The sequence below is a fragment of the Anolis sagrei genome, chromosome 3, assembly GCF_037176765.1.
Source record: "Anolis sagrei isolate rAnoSag1 chromosome 3, rAnoSag1.mat, whole genome shotgun sequence".
Classification (NCBI taxonomy): domain Eukaryota; kingdom Metazoa; phylum Chordata; class Lepidosauria; order Squamata; family Dactyloidae; genus Anolis; species Anolis sagrei.
Genome location: NC_090023.1, coordinates 165485850 through 165505388, shown reverse-complemented (window position 1 = coordinate 165505388; position 19539 = coordinate 165485850). Strand labels below are relative to the sequence as shown.

The following is a 19539-nucleotide window of genomic DNA, read 5'->3' as shown; positions in this document are numbered from 1 at the left end:
CATTGACCCATCATCCCCAGAGAATCCCTCAAATGACTCCTCATCTGTAGGTGCTGTAAGTATGTCCCAGATCCTCTTTCTCTGCTGCTCATCATCAGATTCCTGCTCCCGAGTAACCCTTTTCCCCCTTCTGGCACCCATACTACTGTTTGTAATGTTACTCACAGGCTCTACTACAACACTATTTCTGGTGGGTCTTTGTTAATCCTTTGTTACTTGCGGATCATTAGTAATAATTGTTCTTGTTTATAGTTGTTAATAACCAAACATAACCCTAAAAACATTCCTATTAAGATAGTACCCTAACTGGAGGGTGGGCAGTTGCTGGTTATTCTACAGTACATCTGCATCGGACATGACTATGCTCTTTCTTTTGTCCTGGTTCATTAGAGGCAACAGAAAGATCTGTCTTTTTAAAAAGAGTCAACCAGGTATATCTATACAAATTCTACTCCCAATAGGCTTTCTCCCAATGTTGAGATGAAGTGTATATCTAGGTTAAATTGGGGGAGTGGGGGGCATGATGCTCTCGAAGTATATAAAACACTGATATATTTATTAGGCCTGTGCGATTTCGTTCGTTAATTCGTTATTTCGTAATTAAATCGTTATTTTTACCATATCCAAAGCGATTTCAAAACACATTTTCAAACCCGGAAGGGTTTAAAAATATCGAAACAGCAGCCCCATATATTTTACGAGCTTCAGCTCGTGTCGTTAATGGGATGGAGGCTGCTGTGCTGACTGAGTGCTGCTGCTGGTGCCTGGGAGCCAATCCGGCGCTCCCAAGCACCCCAGCAGTGCACCGTGGCAGAAGCCGGAGCCGATTGGATGGCGCGCGCGCGCTCACCCTTACAACCGGCCTCCGCGCGCCATCCGGCTCCGGCTTCTGCGCCCTCCTCCTCCTCCTCCTCCTGACATTTCCTGCAACACAGCTGGGAGGAGGAGGAGGAGGAGGGCGCAGGAGCCGGAGCCGGATGACGTGCGGAGGCCGGTTGTAAGGGTGAACGCGCGCGCGCCATCCAATCGGCTCCGGCTTCTGCGCCCTCCTCCTCCTCCTCCTCCTCCTAGCACTTCCTGCAACACAGCTGGGAGGAGGAGGAGGAGGAGGGCGCAGAAGCCGGAGCCGATTGGATGGCGCGCGCGCGCTCACCCTTACAACCGGCCTCCGCGCGCCATCCGGCTCCGGCTCCTGCGCCCTCCTCCTCCTCCTCCTCCTCCCAGCTGTGTTGCAGGAAGTGTCAGGAGGAGGAGGAGGAGGAAGAGGAGGGCGCAGAAGCCGGAGCCGGATGGCGCGCGGAGGCCGGTTGTAAGGGTGAGCGCGCGCGCGCCATCCAATCGGCTCCGGCTTCTGCGCCCTCCTCCTCCTCCTCCTCCTCCTAGCACTTCCTGCAACACAGCTGGGAGGAGGAGGAGGAGGAGGAGGGCGCAGAAGCCGGAGCCGATTGGATGGCGCGCGCGCGCTCACCCTTACAACCGGCCTCCGCGCGCCATCCGGCTCCGGCTCCTGCGCCCTCCTCCTCCTCCTCCTCCTCCCAGCTGTGTTGCAGGAAGTGTCAGGAGGAGGAGGAGGAGGAGGAGGAGGGCGCAGGAGCCGGAGCCGATTGGATGGCGCGCGCGCTCACCCGAGGAGGAGGAGGAGGAGGGCGCAGGAGCCGGAGCCGGATGGCGCGCGGAGGCCGGTTGTGTGAGTTTTCAGGGCTGTATGTATATGACCATGTTCCAGAAGCATTCTCTCCTGACATTTTGCCCACATCTATGGCAGGCATCCTCAGAGGTCTGTTGGAAACTAGGCAAATGGAGTTATCTAATATCTATGGAATGTCCAGGGTGGGAGAAATGAAAGCCATTCAATGCTAATCAAGGTGACCATTACTGCAACATTCACACTTACAAAATGTTTTGTAAATATTAACGAAATTTCGTAAATAACAAAACATTTTTTTTGAAAGTTTTGTAAATATTTTAAATATCGAAACAAAAAAACACCCCAATTACAAATCGATTTTAGAAACAAATTTTTTCTTGATCAAACAGGCCTATTTATCCCTATTATGGTGAATGGGACTGACCCACTTTCTTCATTGTGACCAATTGAAATGCCCATAACTATAATTGCTCCCCATTTGGGAGAAATGTCATTGACAGTGCCTAGAGAGTGTTGCAGCAACATAGACAAGAGTTACTGCATGAAATTGTCCCAGGAAAGGTAATACTGCAGGGTGCTGAAAAATAATCAGCATCCAGAAAGCATTCTGAATTATTTTTAGCTACACTGTGTTAATATTAAGTACCAAGAATAAGTTAGTGGATAGGCAAAGTCCCAAAATTATAGTGTGAAGTGACCTTGACATTATGTGCATTCATTTTCCCTATATATTATTTTTCTCCAGCTTAGAAAAGATCAAGGCGTTTTCTATTCCTGTTAGCATCTGTCACGTGACTGTTATACACACCTGCTTCTGTGTTCCTACACAGAGATGTACAACTAGACTAAGGTTAAACACCTGTAGGGTCTTTGACTTGAATAGAAACCAAGTCAAATTTATTTATGTCTCTCTCATTGTTCCCGATTTTAGTCAATAGCCCTCTATAAAGAGCCCTCTCCTTAGGGTTCCAGTCTCTGCCAACAATTCTTGATGAGATATTTAAAAAAGACTCCCGCAGGAGGAAAATGTACCTCCATGCAGAGAGAAATGATTTCAGTTGCTGTTTCTTCAATCATCTTTTACAGGAGAACATTCCTATTTGATATAGTACCATAGGGGGTGATGATCTGAAGAAAATAAAATTCACCCTGTGCAATCAAGATAAATACATGCCACCTTTAGTTATATTGTAGCCACAAAAAGTTGGCCTCAGCTGAGTTCAGCCAACTTTGCCTCCTTCATTGGTTTGGCTTTCTCACACAGGAAAGGCAGTGTGGGAGCCAAGCACACACAGCTAGTGCTTAAGATGATTTTCATAGTGCCAGTAGAGTATCCTCACCTTCCCTGCACAGGGTAAGGTGGGTAAATATTTGACCCTGAAAGCTCATTAGGAGTTGGTAGGTTAATTTATACACCCAACCTTAACCCTGTGCAGGAAATGCAAGGATGGAGCAGTGTCATGAATGACTTTTCAATAACTTTGAAGCATAGGTTCTTTTTATTGCAATTTCCAGTGTGAGAGGGTATATCAGATTACAGAAAAAACATTTAGACACACAGGTTCTATGCAATTATATTGGATTTACAATTACATGGCTAACAAACAAAGGGGAATTACATTTTCACTCAGCATTCACACCACATGTACATGCATTCATCCTCAGACATTCAAACATTACCATATAATTTTCTCCCTCCTTGGAGAAGCACCTGTTAGGCCAGACCCTGCTTTCCTGCAGCCTGTCTATGCATAGGCCTTCAAATGCTAATGAAGGTGGTCAGCTGAAACATTCACACCTAGCTTCAGCAGAGAGCTCTTTGCCCCACCCCAGTCATTCCACAGATATTTAAACCCATTTTCCTATTTCCAACAGACCTCGCTACCTCTGAGGATGCTTGCCATAGATGCAGGCGAAACGTCAGGAGAAATGCCTCTAGAACATGGCCCTATAGCCCGAAAAAACCTACAAGAACCATGTCTATGCATAGTTCCATAATGCCAAAACTTCAAAATGCCAAAACTTGGTTCCCTAAGAACAATGCCAAATACCAGATCTCTTTTTTCCATACAGCAGAACCTGACTCCCTGCACAAAATCTAAGACTCCAAAGCACACTTCTTCGTCTTCCCCAAAATGACCAGACTGCTCCCATATAAATCTCTCCTTACCATGCACTCTCCTTACCATGCAGCAGAGCACTCTCTCTCCTTACCATGCAGCAGAGCATGGCAGGTGAACAGCGTCTCTGTCTGTCACACTTTGAGCAGTATTGGACTGAGTCTTTTATAGAAATATTCTGTTGATGTAGTCCCAAAGTTGCAAATTAATGATAGATGCCTTCCATCCTGGATCCATCTCAGTTTCCTGGCTTGGTATTGATCTTATGTTGACTTCCTTCTTAACATTGTAAACATTTCTGTTATCACTGTCCCAATTCTTATCAGAGTTTACTTTTTCAGCTGCCATTAGCAACTTTTAATTACAGTCCAGCAAGCAAGTAGTTAGTCATTGCAGGCCTTAATATTTTACTGGTGTCTCCAAAATTATTAACTCCACTCATACAACGTCCAATCTTCCATTCATTCCCACACATCATTATTAAATTCACATTTCTCAAATCTGAAATAATATGTTCATGACAGCAGGGCATACTCCATTCACAGAACTAGTCACCTACCCCATCCTGTCCTCTTTTCTTTGGGGCAAAATATGCATGGGACCCCCAACTTCCTTGTGACTGTCTACATACAAGCAAGATAACACTAAAACAATCACATGCAGAGTCAACTTTCTTTCTATTCTGAAAAGCAAGTTCCCTTTCCCTTTTGTCCTCCTTGAAATCCTGCATTCAGGTGTCATCTTCTAAGGTCATAAATGTTGGCTTTCTGATTTCTTCATTTCTCTTCATTCAGCAGTGTCTAATCTATGTGGTTCACAGTTCTTCCTCTCTTCTCTATTTTCTGGATGCTTCCACTTCAATAAAGGGTCTTTCTGACACAACCCGTGCCTCAGAATCACTTACATCTCCCACCACCATAGTGCTGTGGCCAAGATTTTGCTTTCTAAGAATCCCAGATTCCATTTAAATCGTTGTTTTAAAAAAATGTTTTCGTTTTCAATTATTCAAAATACACTTTAAAATATGTGTAAAGTATCTGCTGAAATCTGAGAAGCCTGTATGAACAGGATGTCGAGTAGTCCAATGTTAAAGCATCTTTACTATAGTTCGTTGCTTTTCCCTTCATGACACTGATCTAAATTATTCTGTTGTTGTTGTTGTTGTTGTTGTTGTTGTTGTTGTTGTTGTGTGCTTCCAAGTCATTTCTTACTTATGGTGACCCTGTTGTGGGGTTTTCTTGGCAAGTTTTGTGCAAGTGGAGTTTCCCTTGGACTTTGTTTGAGGCCTCTTCCACACAGCTGTATAAAATCCACATTAAACTGGATTATATGGCAGTGTGGGCTCAAATAACCCAGTTCAAAGCAGATATTGTGGATTTTCTGCCTTAATATTTTGGTTTATATGGTTGTGTGAAAGGACCCCGAGACTGAGAGAGTATGAATTGTCCAAAGTCACCCACTGGATTTCCATGGCTGAGCAGGGATTCAATCCCCGGTTTTCCACAGTCTTTATTCAATGCTTAAACCACTATGTCATGCTAACTCTCAGACTAAATTAAGCCGAATAGATTTTAAAAAAAGAAAGAAAGAAAAGCAGAATACATTACACAAATCAAGAGTCAAGGCAAATTATTTATGACAGCAGTAAATGCAAGGTCTGGAGAACAAGCCCTATGAGGAGCGGCTTAAGGAGCTGGGCATGTTTAGCCTGAAGAAGAGAAGGCTGAGAGGGGATATGATAGCCATGTATAAATATGTGAGAGGAAGCCACAGGGAGGAGGGAGCAAGCTTGTTTTCTGCTTCCTTGGAGACTAGGACGCGGAACAATGGCTTCAAACTACAAGAGAGGAGATTCCATCTGAACATGAGGAAGAACTTCCTGACTGTGAGAGCCATTCAGCAGTGGAACTCTCTGCCCTGGAGTGTGGTGGAGGCTCCTTCTTTGGAAGCTTTTAAACAGAGGCCGGATGGCCATCTGTCAGGAGTGATTTGAATGCAATATTCCTGCTTCTTGGCAGGGGGTTGGACTGGATGGCTCATGAGGTCTCTTCCAACTCTTTGATTCTATGATTCTAGGTTGCAAAACAGGAGTTGTTAATCTAGTGTAGAGATTAGAAGACCTAGGGAAAAAACTGAGGGAAAACAGTTTCTTTTTGTTTTTTTCCAAAGCCATTTTTTCCAGAAAAATTGAGGGGAAAAGTTTATAGAAACATAAAGTGTCAGAAATCTTTCTTTAAAGTCTTCATGTTATATATTTTGAATACTATGGCATAGATATATTATTTATCTGGAAAATAACACACTTTTCATTTTTATTTTTAATTGTTTTGGGAAAAGATGGCTTTGGAAAAAATTGAAAAAACCTCCCCCCCCCCCTAATATTTCTGTTTTTTTCCCAGACCTTCCATCTCTAGTCAAGTGCATATACTTGGGTGCTAGCTTTTCTTGCAATGCGGTGCTTCTTCTATTTTTACTTTTTTTTCTTAGTTTTCTAGAAACGTGGGGAAATAGCAACAGTCATATGTCCCACATGTTTAACTGGACCAATTTTCAGTGCTGCATATATTACATATACCTTCTCTTCTGCTCATTTCCAGGTTGTTCTTCCCAACATAAACAAGGCCTCCATGCAAGCTGTTTTGGATTATCTGTACACCAAGCAACTCTCATCCAGTCAGGAGCTGGACACACTTGAATTAATTGCTCTGGCGAACAGATTTTGCCTTCCACACTTGGTTGCCCTGGCAGGTAAAGTTTCACAGCAATTCATCAGTGTTGCAAGCAAATTCTTGCTAGTAATGTTGACATTATTGGTGGTTGTTTTTCATGGTCTTTAAGCAAAAAACACAAGCATTCATTTTTGTTTTCCAAAACCAAATGAAAGCACTCGTTTTCAGCTTTCTTTGTGTTGAAGTAATTCAGCTCACTGGAAAGCTTGGGTGTGATTAAAGGAGAGAAAGCCAATAATACTCTGCACTTCATAGTGCCTATTAGGCAACATGATTACTCTTAATTGCCAAAGTTAGAACATTCAATTTTCCATTGTCAATTTTGGCTTTGAGAGTCTCATACAGAATCTAATACAGAATCTTAAGCAATTTCAATTCCAGTGCAAATAAAAAGAACAAGTTCAAGTTTACGTTTATTACCCTAGTCTGACTTGGTTAACTATTGTGTTAGTAATATGATGATCGTTAATTCAAGAATTGCCAATATTGCTTCATTGTCTCAAAGAGAATTGGCTGGAAACAAGATTACTCCTTGGCTTTAAAAATAAATCCACATGAGCTCCAAATTGCAGTCCTGTAGTAACTGTTTTCTCTCCCATTTCCTGGGGCAGTCTTGTGATGGCTAAACAACGGAGCTGATTTAGAGACTGGTGTGAACTATAGTTATGTTACAAAGCATATTGGTTTGTGTTTCCTTTCAACTGTTACAGAGCAACATGCGGTGCAGGAGCTTACCAAGACTGCAATGAGTGGTGTTAGTATAGATGGAGAAGTGCTGTGCTACTTGGAAATAGCCCAGGTTAGTGCCACCCGGACATAGATGTAATATATGTTTTATGGTAGGATCTTGAGAAAGGGGAGCGGAGCTCTTCTGATCATTCTTGTATGCTTGGAAAGGTTTGATAGGCTGAGTATCCCTCATCTGAAATGCATCAGATCAGAAGTATTGTGGATTTCTATTTATTTATTTTATTTATTTATTAGATTTTGGAATATCTGTACTTGAATATATATTCTTAATATTTATTTATTTATTTGCGACATTTATATCCTGCCCTTCTCAGAGTGGCTTACAAGTTATATGTACATACAATATATTGTATTAGAATCATAGAATCATAGAATCAAAGAGTTGGAAGAGACCTCATGGGCCATCCAATCCAACCCCCTGCCAAGAAGCAGGAATATTGCATTCAAATCACCCCTGACAGATGGCCATCCAGCCTCTATTTAAAAGCTTCCAAAGAAGGAGCCTCCACCACACTCCGGGGCAGAGAGTTCCACTGCTGAACGGCTCTCACAGTCAGGAAGTTCTTCCTCATGTTCAGATGGAATCTCCTCTCTTGTAGTTTGAAGCCATTGTTCCGCGTCCTAGTCTCCAGGGAAGCAGAAAACAAGCTTGCTCCCTCCTCCCTGTGGCTTCCTCTCACATATTTATACATGGCTATCATATCCCCTCTCAGCCTTCTCTTCTTCAGGCTAAACATGCCCAGCTCCTTAAGCCGCTCCTCATAGGGCTTGTTCTCCAGACCTTTTATCATTTTAGTCGCTCTCCTCTGGACACATTCCAGCTTGTCAACATCTCTCTTGAATTGTGGTGCCCAGAACTGGACACAATATTCCAGATGTGGTCTAACCAAAACAGAATAGAGGGGTAACATTACTTCCCTAGATCTAGACACTATGCTCCTATTGATGCAGGCCAAAATCCCATTGGCTTTTTTTGCCGCCACATCACATTGTTGGCTCATGTTTAACTTGTTGTCCATGAGGACTCCAAGATCTTTTTCACACGTACTGCTCTCGAGCCAGGCATCGTCCCCCATTCTGTATCTTTGTAATATTACAAGCATAGCACAATATTAGTATTATATATTACTATATTTTAATATACCACTATACTGCAATATTATTAGTAGTAATACATGTTATATATAATATATAATTATTATATTATTATATTATTGTATATTATTATCAATATTACATCTACATACAATATATTATATTATTAGCATAGCACAATATTAGTATTACATATTGTTGCTGGGGGGAGGGGCTCCCAACTTCGAGATGGAACTCAAGTCTATAAACACAAAATTCATTGGTTCTTCATTTCTGCCTTATAAACAGAGCCTGAAGGTAATTTTATACAATAGTTTTGATTAATTTTGTTACTGAAACAAAGTTTCTTCATGAACAGTCACTGTCTCAGCCACCCATGTGGACACGTTTGGATTTTGGAGTATTTCAGGTTTTGGAAAAAGCATGCTCAACCTATATTTCCAAGCATAAAATGACATTTAAGATTTTATTTAACGTCTCTGTGATTTTAATTATAGCTATTGAATATCTGTGAAATGCCTTGGGGATTTATTAGGTTCATCTTCCAACTGCTTCTTGAAAAAGCTCAATGTCAAAAGTACAAATTTCTTTAGGAAATATGCATTCCCTAATCTCTGTTTGCTGCAGAAATGCAGGCATGAAAAATTGGGAGGGAAAAATCAGCAGGAAGCTTGAAGAGTATGCACATTCCTGCATTTTCCTCCAGTGGTCTCAGTCCTGGCGGTTAAGCCCTGGAGGGTAGAATTGGTGGGGGGGGGGGGGGGGGGAATGCGTGTTACAGGCCTGCTTTCCCAAGTTGGACCATGTAGTAGGCATGTGCAATCCATGATTCTAAATGGTTCTAAAGTACTTACAAAACTAAAGTTCTGGTGGTGAAAACTAGAGGGCACTGGTGCTTTGTTTCTACAGTGTTGCTAAAGTTCTTGTGGTGAAACCTTCAGAACTCTAACACAACTTTCAAAATTTCATTATAAATGGCAGTTCCTAATAGGTTCTGTCATAAAACCACCAATAATGAAATAATAATGAAATTTTGAAAGTTTTGTTAGAGTTCTCAAATTTTCATCACCAGAACTTTAGTAACACTGTAGAAGCAAGGCACCAGCGCCCCCTAGTTTTCACAGCCAGAACTTTAGTTTTGTAAGTACTTGAGAACCATTTAGAACAGGGGTCCCCAAACTTTTTGACCAGAGGGCCAGGTCACAGTCCCTCAAACTGTTGGAGGGCCGGATTATAATTTGAAAAAAAAATTGAATGAATTCCTATGCACACCTCACATATCTTATTTGTAGTGCAAAAAACACTTTAAATAATACAATAATTAAAATGAAGAACTATTTTAACAAATATAAACTTAGCAATTTAGAATAAATATAAACCTAGCAGTTTGAAAACATACAAATGTGAGTAGATCAATAGATACCACTCCGGCAGGAAGGTAACAGCGCTCCATGCAGTCATGCCGGCCACATGACCTTGGAGGTGTCTATGGACAACACCGGCTCTTCGGCTTAGAAATGGAGATGAGCAGCAGAGTCCCAGAGTCTGACATGACTGGATTTAAGGTCAGGGGACAACATTTGCCCGCCGCTTTCCCCCCCTCCCCCCTTCTCCTACCTCCTGGATGTGGTAAGGCTGCATCCCGAAGGCAGGAGAGCCTGGGCCCATGGAGACAGAGGGCAAAGCGGGCCCAAGCCGCTTTGCCCGCCGCCTCCCCCCCCCCCTTCGCCTGCTGCCTCCCTCCCCCTTCGCCCGCCTCTCACCCTTCTCCACAGCCGGATAGATGCCCTCAGGGGGCCGGATCCGGCCCGCAGGCCATAGTTTGGGGACCCCTGATTTAGAACCATGGATTGCACATGCCTACCATTTAGATGTGGATTAGAGCTCCCTTTATCTCAGCCAGGATGACCATGATGGGAGTTGTAGTCCACTCCATTTGGAGGGTACTTGTGTTGGGGAAGCCTGACTCAGAACCATCTTTTTGTTCCCCAGTTCTTCCCCACAGACCTTTCCCCAGCTTCTGCACTAGCAAGGCGAAATGAACACAGAAACCTGTAACTGTCTCATGACCTCCCACTTCACCCCCAAAATGATTCCCAATTAAGGTTCTAGTGGTTTGCTGCCCCAACTAATTTGTTTTGCATTCATTTGTCACAATCTCATCCCATCCCCATTCATTTTTTGATTGAGAATCAAATCTACAACCCTGCCTTTAGAACATTGTGTCTAAAGCACATGACACACTCCTCCTCTGGACCTCGGCACATTTTACTGCTGTTAATTTTAGGTTCCTCAGCCCTTATGCTTCCATTGTACTGAACATCATGCTGTGTTCTGCGGTGATGTTAAACATTCATGAATAGCAGAGATGGCTCAGTTCCAGAATATTTTTCTCCTCCCTTAGCATCAAAACCCTTCTGTAAATCCACTGTTGACGACACAGGATATATCAATTTGCTTGTCTTCTCTTCCAGTTCCACAATGCTAACCAGCTGGCAGCTTGGTGCTTGCACTATATCTGCACCAACTACAACAGTGTTTGTTCTAAGTTCCGAAAGGAAATCAAAACTAAATCTCCTGGTAAGGTTCCTTGGTGAGGTTTTTTTTGTTCAGCAAAAAAATCTTTGTGCATGTGATTTCTCTTTATTCTTTGGGTCTGTGCTTTACAAGCAAAAATCCAGATATCCAGATTTTCCAAGAATTTCCAAATAAGATTTGGAATAGGTTGAGAGCCATGAGAATAGGTGTTTTCCAGAGGGCATCTCTGCACAGTTTCTCACCCATCCCAGAACCTCTGCAGGCTATTTAGGCCCTTTTACACTGTCCTTATATCCCAGGATCTGATCCCCGATTATCTGCTTTGAACTAGATTACCGTATATACTCGACTATGAGCCGAGGTTTCAGCCCTTTTTTTCAGGCTGAAAAACCTCCCCATGACTTATATTCGGGTCAGGGTCCTGGCGGGAGTATGTGGGGCTGAAAGAAGAGCCCTTTCCCCTTGCCTTCCCATCAGGATCCTCACCTCTCCTCCTCCCTCGCCCCCTGGGAGGGAGTCGTAGTCTACCACGAGCGGAACATGATCCAACAAGTGTGATGCTGTAGCTGAAAAGGCCAGTGCCATTCTCAGCTGCATCAGTAGGGTTCCAGATGGATGGCTGCTGCTGTCAGTTAAAACACCTTGTACACTTCTTCTCTTTCTCTTCTTTTCACATAGACTAGGAGGCTTCTCTTTATGTTCACACAACACACTGCAGTAGACACACAGTGGTTCTCAACCTGGAGTCCCCAGATGTTTTTAGCCTTCAACTCCCAGAAATCCTAACAGCTAGTAAACTGGCTGGGATTTCTGGGAGTTGTAGGCCAAAAACATCTGGGGACCCCAGGTTGAGAACCACTGCACTAATGTGTCATGACATACAGTTTGGAAAGCTCTACCCTTGAAAACGGCCCAGAAATTTCAGATGATCCAACTGGTGGTAGCCAGGTTGTTAACTGGGGCTCCTTACAGGGAGCAGTCATCCCTCCTGTTCAAGGAGCTCCACTGGCTGCCATTCATTTTCCGGACCCAATTCAAGGTTCAGGTTCTTACCTATAAAGCCCTGAACAGTTTGGGACCCGCCTACCTACGTGATCGCATCTCTGTATACGAGCCCACATTATCCCTTCGATCTTCCGGAGAGGCCCTGCTCTCGATCTTACCATCATCGCAGGCGCGTTTGGTGGGGACGAGGGAGAGGGCCTTTTCAGTGGTGGCCCCTCAACTCTGGAACTCACTCCCTAAAGACATCAGACAGGCCCCAACCCTGGCAGTCTTCAGAAGGAACTTGAAGACGTGGCTGTTCCAGTGTGCCTTCCCGGAATAATGAATCCCATAGCACTTTGTCCTCCAAAGCACTTTACATTTTCCTGAGTCTGCTTGTATGCTCTCCATAAACACTAGTATCACCTCTCGTTCATGGCTCAGCATTATTTCCAATTTTAATTTTACATTTGGCCTTCCCGCTGTTTTAACTATGTGTTGCGCTTTTTTGATAATGTTTTTTATTGTCTATGTTTTTTAATTGCTTGTATTGATGTTTTATTGCTTGTATTGTTGTGTTCGGGCTCGGCCTCATGTAAGCCGCACCGAGTCCCTTGGGGAGATGGTAGCGGGGTACAAATAAAGTTAATAAATAAAATAAAATATTTTAATTTATGTTAAGTTTATGTATCTAACTATTTGCAGAATGAAAGCACAACCTAGTTACAGATTTTCTTGGTTTTTGTTTTTTTTAATACAGATAATCAGGAATATTTTGAGAGACACCGCTGGCCGCCTGTATGGTACCTCAAAGAGGAAGATCATTTCCAGCGTGTTAAAAAAGAAAGAGAAAAAGAAGACATTGCGCAGAATAAACATCATTCGAAACGGAAATGGTGCTTCTGGAACACTTCCACGGTAGTTGCCTAAGGATAGGAGAGAGGTCTCTATCAAGACCATGGCTTGAACTGGAAAACATTGCTTTCAGAATAGTCTTATCATTCGAAACAGTGCTGCAGTTCACAAAGAAGAACGGTTCATGTGCCATTGAAATGAATGGGAGTTGAACAGACTGTGCTCTCCATTAAACTCCTGTTGGTTTCAGTGGCACCTCCGCAAGAAGCCCTCCCAGCGAGTGGTGTGGAAGATGGTTTGACGTTCTGTTTTTTCTTCCACCTGTGTGCATTTATGGTTTGTAAGATCAACAAAGCACAATCTCACCAGAAGTGAGTTCAAAACAGCTCCTTAAGCAACCTCTGTATTGTTTGTTGTTTCAGAAGCTAAAAGTACTGTATAAACTAGTACCAGTTCCCCCCCTTTTTTAAATATACAAAAAAACAAAAAAATCCAGCATTAACTCTTCAGTTTCCTAAGTGGAAGTATTTTTATACAGTTGTGACGGTCTTAACACAAAATTCCTGTATCATTTTCTTTAACAGACCATAAAGCAATTGTGTAAATAAGTTTTTTTAATTTAGATAATCTGTATCCTCTCCTCACCCAGCTGCAAATACGGTCAAATACAAAGTCCATTTCTAATGAGCTTCCCTGATAAAAATTGCCAGTCTAGCAAAATCCCATCTTTTCCTAGGCAACGCTTCCCAAGTACTATCTTTTTAATAACAGGTTCAACAATGGTGAGAGTATTCACTCTGGGATACAATGGGATATAACAAGATCCAGCTCCATCTGAATTACATAAAATTTACATTGCTGATCATTTGATGACTATGAAGCTTAATTTCTCTTTTCCAATGCCTGATGCCTGACAAATCCTGTATTTATCATATATGGGCAGAAGGCAACACCCATGTGGAACATCTCCTTCTTCATATATTCCTTGGATGAAGATGTGTTAGATCATCTTAACATAGAAGACCATGTTACATTTGTGTCTTTAATCACTGCAAATTTCCTTAAGGATCTAAATCCAACAGGAGTAGCACTCTTAAATTGTTTGGATGATTTCTTTCAAGTTATCTATGCTTCTTCATGGAAAAAAACTTTTGCATATTGAAAAAATGTCTGTTTTGTTGTGAACATTTTTCTGTTAAGGGCTGTTAAGCTGAATCGATCTCTTCTATTTTCAATGTTATGCTAAAAGGACAACCGTTCCACTGCATTGTATCCAACACTGATCTGCCCGCCCCCCTCCCCCGCCGCCCCTCAAAATAATTTCTTAGTCATGGAATAGCCCTGATGGCTCCAGCAGAAGGTAAACTCTTTGTCTCTGAAATAATTCCATGCATAAATGCATGTAGTGGACTTATCAGATTCATGGCAGATAGACTAAGAGCATTGTTACATTTTGTCACGTTGCCAGGGCTCTACCTTGTTTAGGTAGAGATGAATCAAAACTCCCAGTTTTATCAAACAGTTTAATTAAAACAGCACTTATTTGCTGGCTGTTTTAACAGACCAAAATGTAAAACATAAAGATAGCACTCAGATACAGAATAAACAAAAACTGATAGCAAAAAATAACTTTGTAGTCAAAAGGGTCCAGTGGTCAAATGCCAAGAGTTCAATAACAGAGTCCAGAGTCAAAAGCCAGTCCAAAGGATCAAGGTTCCAAGATTACAGGAGACAGGTCAAGATACCGAAAATCCAAGAGACCTGGGGGGGAAAACCAGCAGCATCCACCACCAAAATGCAACGAATACTTTTCTCCCAAGGATCAATCCCAAGGTTAGCTGCTTAAATCCAGTAATACCCAGCTGCAACCCATCTCTTGCACACCTCCACTTGCTTTCACCCATGAACTCCTACTTACAGATCACCAAACCCTCTAGAACTAATACATTAACCCTTCCATCACCAACCACCATCAACTGCAGACCACATGACACATTACTGCTCATAGTCTTTATACAGAGGAGGTACTCTTTCCAAAACTACTTGTTTATCTCTTCAGCTCATAAAGCTTCCCAAGTATTTGTTGACTTTTCAGATACAAAAGCAATCTGGAAGGAAATCCCAGACTTTTCATCATTATCTATTTTCAGGTGAAAAATACATAACCTACCAAGCTCCCATTGCTTTTTTGATCACTGAAATTTTAGCACCGTTTGATACTGAGACTTAAGACAGTCAATGGGATTTGGTGGGTAAGGTATTGGCCAGTGCTCATACAGGATTTCTGGAGAACTCCATGTGACCCTGTATTATCACATTGTAAGGAGCCCCCGGTGGTGCAGTGGGTTAAACCCCTGTGCCAGCAGGACTGAAGACCGACAGGTCACAGGTTCAAATCCAGGGAGAGCGCGGATGAGCTCCCTCTATCAGCTCCAGCTCCTCATGCAGGGACATGAGAGAAGCCTCCCACAAGGATGATAAAACATCAAAAGATCCGGGTGTCCCCTGGGCAACGTCCTTGCAGATGGCCAATTCTCTCACACTAGAACCGATTTGCAGTTTCTCAAGTCACTCCTGACATGACAAAAAAAAAAAAACATTGGAAGTTTCCCAGCCATCACCATGAATTTGGAGCACAGGGAGAGGGGGGAAACCCAGGCAAAGTGATTAATCCACAATGAGAGATGGGTATTTTTAAATGGCATATGCTAGAGTTGGTAATCACCATAAGAGACTGGAATAGAGAAACATCTTGACCAGCCATGAATTTTGCAAGAAAAAGTAAATGTGATTTAAAGAGCTCTGGATATTTCTAGTTAGAATATCTATATGTATTGGGGTATGAGGTTTAGGGAGAAAAAGTTGCCCATCCCTCTTCTATCCAGTTGTCTTTCCAAATGTCTCAATTCTAACAGCAATCTGTTTCATACTATACAACTATAGAATCATAGGATCATAGAGTTGGAAGAGACCTCATGGGCCATCCAGTCCAACCCCCTGCCAAGAAGCAGGAAAATTGCATTCAAAACACCCCCGACAGATGGCCATCCAGCCTCTGTTTAAAAGCTTCCAAAGAAGGAGCCTCCACCACTATGGTACTTTAACTGCCATGGATTCTTCTATTGAATCCTGAGATTCGGCAGATTTAGGGCTATTTGGACTCCTCAACTAGAGAGATATCACCAAACTACAAGTCACAATTCTCCTAGGATGTAGCTGAGATGGTTAATTGAGTGGTGTTAGTATTGCTTATTGTAATTCCTGAGTCGCTTTCATCCATTCTACGTACAAACACAGCAGTTGAGTTCAAATCCAACCACTTATGTCAAGGTCAGATGCCAGCCAATTAAAGGAATATAGTTTATTGTTCAAACAAACACAGAATTAGCCCAAAACAAAATAACAGGGCAAAAAACACTTAGTTCACAGTGTAAAAAAGCCCAAACAGGCAAACCCCCCCCCCCAACAGAATATAATCTGGATTAACCAGAGATATAACTTGAATTAAACTCAAAAAATGCTTAAATGCAGCCTTTCAAGGGTTGTAAAAAGAAACCCAAGCCTCAAACACAGCAAGAAATGGTATGCAGGAATGTAGATAACGCCAGCTCCAGACACTCAGACGTAGTTGTGGAGGAGGGAGAGAGTAACGACAGAGAATGAAGTCCAGTCCGGTCCAATCCAAAGAGAGACGAATAGCTGCCAGGTCAGGTCCCGATCCGATGAGTAAACACAAGGAGCCAAAGCAGCGGGGCAATACGGCAGCTAATGCAAACATCAAAACAGTGCAGTCCAGCAAAAACCCACACAGTTCCACCCCCCTTTGCTGCTAAAGCCCAGAGCATAACTTACGTCCCAAAGTCTTCTTTCAAACCCCTCTTCTGTAGCAAAGATCCCGAAAGCGCCCAACAAGACTCCTTGCCGATTGCAAGGCTACAATAGCAAACACTCCCTTTTTATCTACAAGTCCTCATCAGAACTTGATTCAGCCAACACCCGTGTCCCAGCTGTATCTTGTTGCAGCTCCTCATCCGAACTGGAGTCACCCCTACTTCGGCCCAACCCATTCCCAGCTGTGCCTCTTCAACCACTCCTCCAAGTAGTCCATCTCTGGTCTAATCCTGAAGGTCCCCAAGTCCCATCCAAGTCTTCACTATTCCAACCCTCAAATGTATCACTGCTTGTGGGTTCAGCACAAATATCTTGAATGTCTCAAACCCTTGTCCAGTCCATCCCATCAGACCCAGAATCTGATATCCCATCATCCAGTTCATTTGCATCAAAACCCTCAAAGGAATCTTCATCTGTTGGCTCACTGAGTATCTCCCGGATTCTTTTCCTTTGTTGCGAGTAGTTTTCCTGCCTCTCCTACTACAACTAGTGTTACTATCACTGCCAGCAGACTATCACAACTTAGGTCAGAAAGGCTTGTGTAGTGAAATCCACCCAGCTTTCCAAAATGATTCAGATTACAAGTAAGGCCCCTTCTACACTGCCATATTATCCAGATTATCAAAGCAGATAATTCACATTATCTGCTTTGAACCAAATTATATGAGCCATGTAATCCAGTTCAAAGCATGTAATCTGGATTTTATATGGCCTAAAATTATGCAGATAATATTACTTAAGATGGCAGAGGAGAGGTTCTGTCACACATAGATTATTAAAATTCTGGCTTCATCAATCAAAACAAACATCATTGTACCATGACAAAGGGCTATAAAGGGAAAACCCGTTTTCAATCTACTATATTTCTTTGATTCTAAGACTAGGTAAACATCTTTTAAAATGGGGTGCGTCTTTGAATCGCAGGTTTATCCTATATACATTTTTGTTTGGAGTGGTTGTACTGAAATTAGGGTGCGTCTTGCAATCAGAGATGTCTTACAATTGAAGAAATATGATATAAAATTAATTGACGGCGAGGAATCATGAGAGTGAAGATAGAATAGTTAAAAATAAAACTCACATTTCATTCAAATTGAGGGTGCAGGATAATTTTTAAAACATACGGTATATCTTGGATGGGGAAAAATGCAAGACTGCCTCACCCACAGCTTTTTAAGTACTCAGCATTTGAACAACCACTCCCAGTGGCCATGTTGGCTAGTAGATCTGGGAGTTGTAGTTCAAAAAAGGGAGTTTTCCAAGCTCTTTTCCCACTTATGGCATGTAGATGTCACAACTGTTCCCAAAAGAGGAGGAAGAAAAAAGGAAGTAGGTGGATTTCCGCTGAAATAACTTATAGAAAGAGCCTAAGGGGTGTAAATATCAAGTAGAAAGGAGCACTGTCTCCCCCTTGATCTTCTCTCTGGGGCAGATCAGAGTTCAAACAAATGTTCTTGATTGTACCATTGCATTGTAGATTCAGCCTCTGTTGTCAAATGTCAGCAGACTGTATGTTTTATGAAGTATTACTAAAAGGTTTTACAAAACCAAAGCTACTCTTACGATTGTAATCTTGCCAAACTGACATGGACATGCATAAATGAACTAGGAGTATATGCAATAATAACCAGCTGTATTAGGTATCAGCTACTACAACCAAGTGGCTGGTTCATTTGGTTTAATTCTGCCTATGGCCTTTAAATCTTGGGGTGGGGGTTGAGTGGGAGTTGTTTTTGTTTTAATTTTGCAAAAAAAACTAAAAAAGAGAAACCTCAATAAAATTGTTTAGCTATAAAAATGACTATTGATTGATTGGTGTTGTATCTGGTCATAGCATAAACAATTGCAAAGCTGCCCTTCTCTCTAGAATATGTAGCCACCAAATAATGGATGTGTCTATTCTATCGTGATTTATTGTTATGAGGACAGAAGCATAACACCAGCAACCTCCTTCTACATGTTTGCACACAATCTTTCATCCCTCCCACACATAAAAGACCCGTGAAATATAAAGTCTATATAGACCTCCGTCAAGACTGGGATGTGGAGGGGCAAACACTGCTAGATATGAAGCATTATTATTATTATTATTATTATTATTATTATTATTATTATTATCCTTTATTTATACCCCGCTAACATCTCCCGATGGAGCCCCTGGTGGCTCAGTGGGTTAAAGCACTGAGCTGCTGAGCTTGTTGATCGAAAGGTCACAGGTTCAATTCCGGGGAGCGGCGTGAGCTTCCGCTGTCAGCCCTAGCTTCTGTCAACCTAGCAGTTCGAAAACATGCAAATGTGAGTAGAATAGGTACCGCTCCGGCGGGAAGGTAACAGCGCTCCATGCAATCATGCCGGCCACATGACCTTGGAGGTGTCTACGGACAACGCTGGCTCTTCAGCTTAGAAATAGAGATGAGCACCACACTCCAGAGTCAGACATGACTGGACTTAATATCAGGTGAAACCTTTATCTTTACCTAACATCTCCCGAAGGACTCAGTGCAGCTTACAAGAGGCCGAGGCCCAACGCATCAATAAAACAACAGCATAACAATACAACAATAAATAAACTCAAAAAACAAGCAATAAACATTAAGACAATAGCAATAAGCATTAGACAATAACACCACAACACATTTAAAACTAAGGCTGGGCCAAATGTAATGATTAAAATTTTTAAATATTGGGCATGACAGGTGAAATGGATAGGTTTTTGGAGATAAGTGCAATGTGCAGACAATCTTAAATCTCTAGTAAAGTACATTTGGGACATGATGCTTGGAGTTTCCTATTCTGGGAAGGCACACTGGAACAACCATGTCTTCAAGCTCTTCCTAAAGACTGCCAACGTTGGGGCTTGTCTGATGTCCTTGGGGAGAGAGTTCCAGAGTCGAGGGTCCACCATGGAGAAGGCCCTGTCCCTCGTCCC

General features: G+C 42.4%; 1 protein-coding gene across 6 annotated transcripts in view; it reads left to right on the top strand.

Annotated features, from left to right (window-relative positions):
• RHOBTB1 (Rho related BTB domain containing 1) overlaps positions 1 to 16172 on the top strand; it is a 120418-nt gene extending 104246 nt beyond the window's left edge. For all 6 annotated transcript variants that reach the window (XM_067465656.1, XM_067465655.1, XM_067465657.1 and 3 more), the window contains 4 exons: positions 6366 to 6516; positions 7208 to 7296; positions 10817 to 10922; positions 12625 to 16172. In XM_067465656.1, coding sequence (XP_067321757.1) covers positions 6366 to 6516; positions 7208 to 7296; positions 10817 to 10922; positions 12625 to 12794 — 516 coding nt within the window. In that variant the 3' untranslated portion in view covers positions 12795 to 16172. The remainder of the gene's footprint in view (positions 1 to 6365; positions 6517 to 7207; positions 7297 to 10816; positions 10923 to 12624) is intronic.
• Positions 16173 to 19539: the final 3367 nt, after the last annotated feature.